This window comes from Bison bison, unplaced genomic scaffold (assembly GCF_000754665.1).
Source record: "Bison bison bison isolate TAMUID 2011002044 unplaced genomic scaffold, Bison_UMD1.0 scf7180017864066, whole genome shotgun sequence".
NCBI classification, from domain to species: Eukaryota; Metazoa; Chordata; class Mammalia; order Artiodactyla; family Bovidae; genus Bison; species Bison bison.
Window position 1 is genome coordinate 7461154 of NW_011494638.1, and position 6726 is coordinate 7467879.

The 6726-nt window shown below is 43.2% G+C and overlaps 1 protein-coding gene across 1 annotated transcript in view; it reads right to left on the reverse strand.

Moving 5' to 3' along the window:
• The window catches only part of MYO1E (myosin IE), a 221232-nt gene extending 220622 nt beyond the window's left edge, over positions 1-610 (reverse strand). The window contains exon 1 of the mRNA XM_010836828.1: positions 317-610. Within this exon, the coding sequence (XP_010835130.1) occupies positions 317-319 (3 nt within the window). The 5' untranslated portion in view covers positions 320-610. The remainder of the gene's footprint in view (positions 1-316) is intronic.
• Positions 611-6726: the final 6116 nt, after the last annotated feature.

Consider the following 6726-nt stretch of genomic DNA (forward strand, 5'->3'; position numbering starts at 1 on the left):
CCCCTCCCTGGGGGCCGTGCCCCTGAACGCGGATCTCCCCAGCTTCCGACAGCTGGCAGCCATAGCCAACCAGCCTCGAAAAGTTTGGCGACGCCGAAAGCGACTTGAAAGAAAGTTTTCCTTGGCCCCCCACTCCCTCTCCCCCAGCCCGGGTGGAGGAAAAGCGGCAGGAAATCAGGACTCGCGACGTGCCGACTCCGGCGTCCACCTTCTCCACTCCCGGCCTCGGCAGCGCGCCCAAGGTGGGTGCCCCGCGCCCGGGCTTCCCGCCCCATCCCCGGGTCCGGCGTCCCGGGACGCCGCGCGGCCAACTCACCATGGTGACTCGCGCCGCGGTCGCGCCTCTGCCGTGTCCGGCTGCCGGGGAGCTGGGGCTGGAACGCAGTCCTGGGCGAACTTCAAAAGTTGGTTCCCTTCGCCAAAAACAGGCTCTCGACAACCCAAGCACTCACAAGAACCAATGGGAACCCTGGAGGGACTCCATCCAGGCGGGATCGGCGGCGGTAGGTGAAGGCGAGCAGGAGGCTGCTTAGCAGGCGGGACGCATACTGCGGAGGACCAGGGTCCACCCAAACCCGGCGCTCGCCGCCCCGCCTAGGTGAGTGCAATGCTCTCCGCGCGTCCCACGAGCTGCCCTGCCTTGCTCCTCTTTCTTCGGCCACTTACTCCGTACTCCTCTGGCTGAGCCTCGGCTCGGGCAGGGCAATCTGTCCATAAATGGAGAATTCAGCTCTGGCCTGACCAATCAGGGTTTGTTTTCACAGCGTCACTCCTCAGGGAAACCGTAGTAGCCAACAAGCTTGGAGCTGTTGGAGTTTCCAAAGACCTCTGGATCCTGTAGTCCTCCTCCACGCCAGCCTCCAAAAAGCGCTGCTGACCTGGCTCGCTCCCTCTTGCAATCCCTGAACTGGTAAGAAGAAAACCACTCTGTGAAAGAGAAGTAAACTGGAAAACTTTTTTTTTAAACGCTAAAGTTAGAGTAAGTGTAGCTGAAGTGTATTTTTTTTTCCCATAGCTTTTTTTTTGTTTAAGAAGAAGGAAATATTTTATCAGCATAAAAGATCAGAGTCATGGCAGCAGCCCAAAGGAAATCCTTTTTCTTTCCAACGTCTGGATTGTGAGGAAAGTCAAAAATATCGTTTCCCCCACCCTTTCTTTCACCTGAATTTCCTTGGAAAACAAAGGAAGGCTTTTTAAGGGGGAAGAGAGGAAGGGGCGTTTTTGATGGGGAAGAAATTGCACGCGCACTAAGCCCAAGGACAGGGGAGAGGCGTGGGAAGAACGCCCACCCAATCTCAGGCAGCACAGATCTGCTGATGAGAGTTTGCCTTACAATCAAGAAATCAGGTGGGCAGTGAGGAGACGATTGGGGTGGGGAAAAAGCAGAATCCTGAAATAAATTAGAGAAGCTGATGTTGTTTTCAGGGTTCAGGAAGTAAACATGCTGGGTCATAACAAGATAGTCCTCTCTGGATCTGTGGTAGGTAAGATTTGAAAACTTCTGGGCACAGAAAAACTACCAAGCATAATGATTAATTGTGATTTCCTTTATGAACTTTGGTGGTAACCCTTCACTTGAATAAAGGATCCTCCAGTAGGAAGGGATGTTAAAAATCCTCTTGTCTGGAACGGGTAAACAAAATGTAGTATATCCACAGAATAGAATATTATTCAGCTATTAAAAAGGAAGTGCTAACAACGTGCTACAACATGAACCTTGATAATATTAAGTGAAAGAATCCAGGAAAAAAGATGCCATATTATATGATTCCATTTATATGAAATTAGAAAATCCATAGAGGCAGAAATTGATAACATTGATTTCCAGGGACTGGGGAGAGAGGTGAAGTGAAGTGAAAGTCGCTCAGTTGTGTGTGGGAATAATTGCTAGTAGTTGTGTGTTTCCTTATTGGTGAAAATATTCTGGAGATGGTGGTGATGGTTGCACAACTTTGTGAATATACTACAATACAAACCACTGAATTGTGCATTTTAAAAGGGTGAACCTTATAGTATGTGAATTATATCTCTGTCTTAAAAATTGAAAGATCATGTTGACCAAATTCTTGTCCTCATCTACACAGGAAGGCAAATAGATGTAATTGAATGACCTAATCATGGCCACTATGAATATAGTGGTCTCTGACTTCATCAAGCTTACAATTTTAGAAGGAGGGAGACAAAAGATAAATTTTAAAACAATAAATAATTACAGGAAGGATACAAATATAATAAGTAAAAGTAGTTTTCCACAAGGAACTACCATATTTGAAGCTATAGGTTAGATAATTGATCTGGAAGCATTCTGTAGCACAGACTGGACAGGAAACCCATGAGGCATCTGTTAAGCACTCGTTATGTACTAGGTCCGTACAGGCATGATCATTGGCTAAGTATATTCAGATATGATTCATTATTCTTAGGTAAATCCATGTCTCAGGGGCATGTCAGCTTCAAAATATGAGCAAGTATCTTAAAATCTAATAAATAAGGTATAGTAATTCAAAGAGAAAAAGAACACTAAAGCCTTTATTCCAAACATGAACTATTTCACTTCAACTTGAATATTTGTTAAATTTTATTTTTCATTTTCTATGAATAGTCCTTCTTTTCATACAACCAATCCATGTATTACTCTTTATGTATTGTTTGCATATAATATTTAAATAAAGTCATTCTAAAAGCCTTAAAAAAAAAAAAAAAAACTAATGAATAGAGAATTCCCTGGCAGTCCAGTGGGTAAGACTCACTGCTTTCATTGCAGGCCCAGGTTCAATCCCTAGTCCGGGAACTAAGATCCCAAAGTGGAGTGGCAAAAAAAAAAACATTAGTGAACAGAGGTTACCAAAAGGGAAATTTGAGCTTGTTAGGAATCCATCACCAACTTATCAGTCTTGGATTTATCTAAAACTACCTTGAAACTGTTTTTCAGTTGTATTAGCATATAAGTGTTTTTTTATGTAGACCATTTTTAAAGTTCTTATTGAATTTGTTACAATATTGCTTCTTATTATGTTTTGACTGGAAGTCATGTAGTATCTTAGCTCTCTAACCAGGGATCGAACCTGCACCCCCTGCATTGAAAGGCGAAGTCTTAACCACTGCACTGCCAGAAAAATCCCTGAGATTTTTTTTTTAGGTGCTTACTTTTATTTGCCCTAATAGTCTCTTTCCAGTGTCAAGAAGAATTCCCAGCTCTAGTAGGTACAACTTCGATGAAGACATCTGCTTGTGTTCATTTTTCATGATTATGTAATATAATTCTGTCCAGATTTAAATATAAATATATAGATTAATGCTTATGTCTAGGCAGTACTTAGAATATGAGATTTCATGCACATAAACTTGAATCTGTAGTCTGGCTTTTCTACTCAACTGTCTATAAGATCTTAATTTCTCTGAGCTTCCATTCCCTTAACTATAAAATAAATTGATGTAAGTCTGGAATGAAATGTGCACAAAGATGGTCAACAAATTTTGGTTCCCTTTTCCCTTCATCTACATCGTGCATTCTAGGTTCTGGATTCAGACCTCGATCCCTGAGTGAGATCAGACAGTCCTTGGCCGTCTGAATGCATGCCAAGTCCTCCAAGGGGCTGACTATGTGCGCCTTTTTCTTCAAGGAGAATTAATAGCTTTCATCAAATCCTCAAAGATGCCATGACTGCCAACCATTAGGACCCACAGCTCCTGACCATATTAGTTATCCCTCTCTGGATCTTTGTCTCTATCATTGTGTTTTTCTTAAGGTATAGGGATTAGAACTGAGACTGTTACTAAAAGCACAAAAGTTCACTTGGGTTAGCAAAGCAGAATCCACTAATTCACAGTCTGAGCATGGAATACAGAGTGTAATGATGTGGAAGAGCCTATAATTTCATGAAGAATCCCTTTAAGCCCTTGGCTGCTCCATCCTCATCTTGGGAAGATTCTTTGTCAGTTTTGGCTGGGGTGACATCCTGGTTTACCTGGGAGCTGTTTAGTCTCTGAGTTGTGTCTGACTCTTTGCAACCCCAAGGACTGTAGCCCACCAGGCTCCTCTGTCCATGGGATTTCCCAGGCAAGAATACTGGCTGCTGCTAAGTCGCTTCAGTTGTGTCCAACTCTGTGCAACCCCATAGATGGCAGCCCACCAGGCTCCCCCATCCCTGGGATTCTCCAGGCAAGAACACTGGAGTGGGTTGCCATTGCCTTCTCCTAAGAATACTGGAGTGACTTGCTACTTCCTTCTCCAGGGGATCTTCTTGACCCAGGGATCGAACTCATTTCTTCTGCACTAGCAGGCAAATTCTTTACCACTGAGCCACCTGGGAAGTCCTCTACCTGGGGGAGCCCTGGTTAATGCCTTTATCTCAATGAAATGATTAAGTGCACCCCTCTTGCATTCCCAAAAGGCCTGCTGCTGCTGCTGCTAAGTCAATTCAGTCATGTCCGACTCTGCGACCCCATAGATGGCAGCCCACCAGGCTCCCCCGTCCCTGGGATTCTCCAGGCAAGAACATGGAGTGGGTTGCCATTGCCTTCTCCAATGCATGAAAGTGAAAAGTGAAAGTGAAGTTGTTCAGTCCTATCTGACTCTCAGTGACCCCATGGACTGCCGCCCACCAGGCTCCTCCATCTATGGGATTCTCCAGGCAAGAGTACTGGAGTGGGGTGCCATTGCCCTCTCAGTCCAAAAGGCCTAGTTTGAATGATGAACCAAACTAGGTTGAATTTGTAGTCTGGCTTTTCCACTCAACTGTCTGTAAGATCTTAATTTCTCTGAGCTTCAATTCCCTTAACTATAAAATAGATTGATGTTCAGTCTAAAATGAAATGTCAGACTTTTCGTGGTCACCATAGATTTTTGGCCAAATTTCACCTCCCAAAAAATCCTCACTTTTTAAAATGAAAGGTTTTCCAATTTTCTTCATTTATGCCTTTTTTTAAAAAGAGAACTCAGTAATATCTTACCAGATATTTATTCTTATTTGAGATCATAGTAGCAATGAAGTGAAAACTTTCAAAATTGTAAAACTCATTCTAGACACATGATGGAGCTAGTCAGATAAGACTTTATACAGAAGTTGGCATGATTATTTGCATTTTATCTGGGGTGAAATGAAAAGGAACAAAAGGAAAAAATTGAGATGAATACAAAGTGCAGATCCCCAGACAAATCCATTAGTGAAAGAAAAAGCACTGCTCATGTATTTTAGAAAATAATTAGGAAGAAGATAATATAGGGCAATGAAATGAGTTTCATAAAAGAACATCAGAATGCATTCACAACACAGAAAAAATGTGTTAATGGGAAAATGAGGGCTGCTGCTGCTGCAAAGTCACTTCAGTCGTGTCTGACTCTGCGACCCCAGAGACGGCAGCCTACCAGGCTCTTCTGTCCCTGGGATTCTCCAGGCAAGAACACTGAAGTGGGTTGCCATTTCCTTCTCCAATGCATCAGAGTGAAAAGTCAAAGTGAACTCGTTCAGTCATGTCTGACTCTTCGAGATCCCATGGACTGTAGCCCACCAGGCTCCTCTGTCCATGGGATTTTCCAGGCAAGAGTACTGGAGTGGGGTGCCATTGCCTTCTCCGGAAAATGAGGGCAGAATTCTTTAATAAAACACTAATGAAAGAGAGGCTTGTGTCACATCAATGCAAGATCTCCTGGGTTATCAGTGTGTCTACCATAACAGGCATCATTTATTAGGTTCAGGTGGTATCAGATACTGAGCTAAGTACTTACTGTACAGTATCTTATTTTATCTTCCATACAACCTTGTTAACTTCATTTGCAGTTAAGAAGCTAAGGTAAAAATTTGAAGTAACTTTCCCAAGAGATCATCACTCAGCTGCCATGCATCAAATCTATATATATATTTGTTTAATTCTGAAACTTTTACTTTCTAAGCAGCAACTCTGTAACAGGAATGAACATCAGAAAAAATTTCCCCTTAAGTAGGTCCAGTATGAATGGGAGCACACATTAAAATGTTAGTACTAAGTCAATTCAGTCGAGGCCAGCTCTTTGCAACCTTATGGACTGTAGCCCACCAGGCTCCTCTGTCCATGGGATTCTCCAGGCAAGAATACTGGAGTGAGTTGCCATGCACTTCCGCAGGGATCAAATGTGTGTCTCTTACGTCTCCAGCATTGGCAGGCAGGTTGTTTACCACTAGCATCACCTTAGGAGCCTGTCCAAACCAGGATCCTAGAAAAATTCTTGCTGGTTATTTATTTATTTGTTCTTATTTTTTTTAATTGGCATATGGTTGATTTACAATATTGTGTTAGTTTCAGGTATAGAGCAAAGTCAATCAGTTATACATATATATCTATCTATTCTTTTTCAGATTCTTTTCTATTATAGGCATTATAAGATGTTTAATATAGTTCCCTATGCTATACAGTAGGTCCTTGTTGTTTATTTTATGTATAGCAGTGTGTGTATGGAGAAGGGAATGGCACCCCACTCCAGTACTCTTGCCTGGAAAATCCCATGGACGGAGGAGCCTTACCAGGCTGCAGTCCATGGGGTCGCTAAGAGTCGGGCACGACTGAGTAACTTCACTTTCACTTTTCACTTTCATGCATTGGAGAAGGAAATGGCAACCCACTCCAGTGTTCTTGCCTGGAGAATCCCAGGGACCGCAGAGCCTGGTGGGCTGCTGTCTATGGGATCGCACAGAGTTGGAGATGACTGAATCGACTTAGCAGCAGCAGCAGCAGCAGTGTGTGTATATG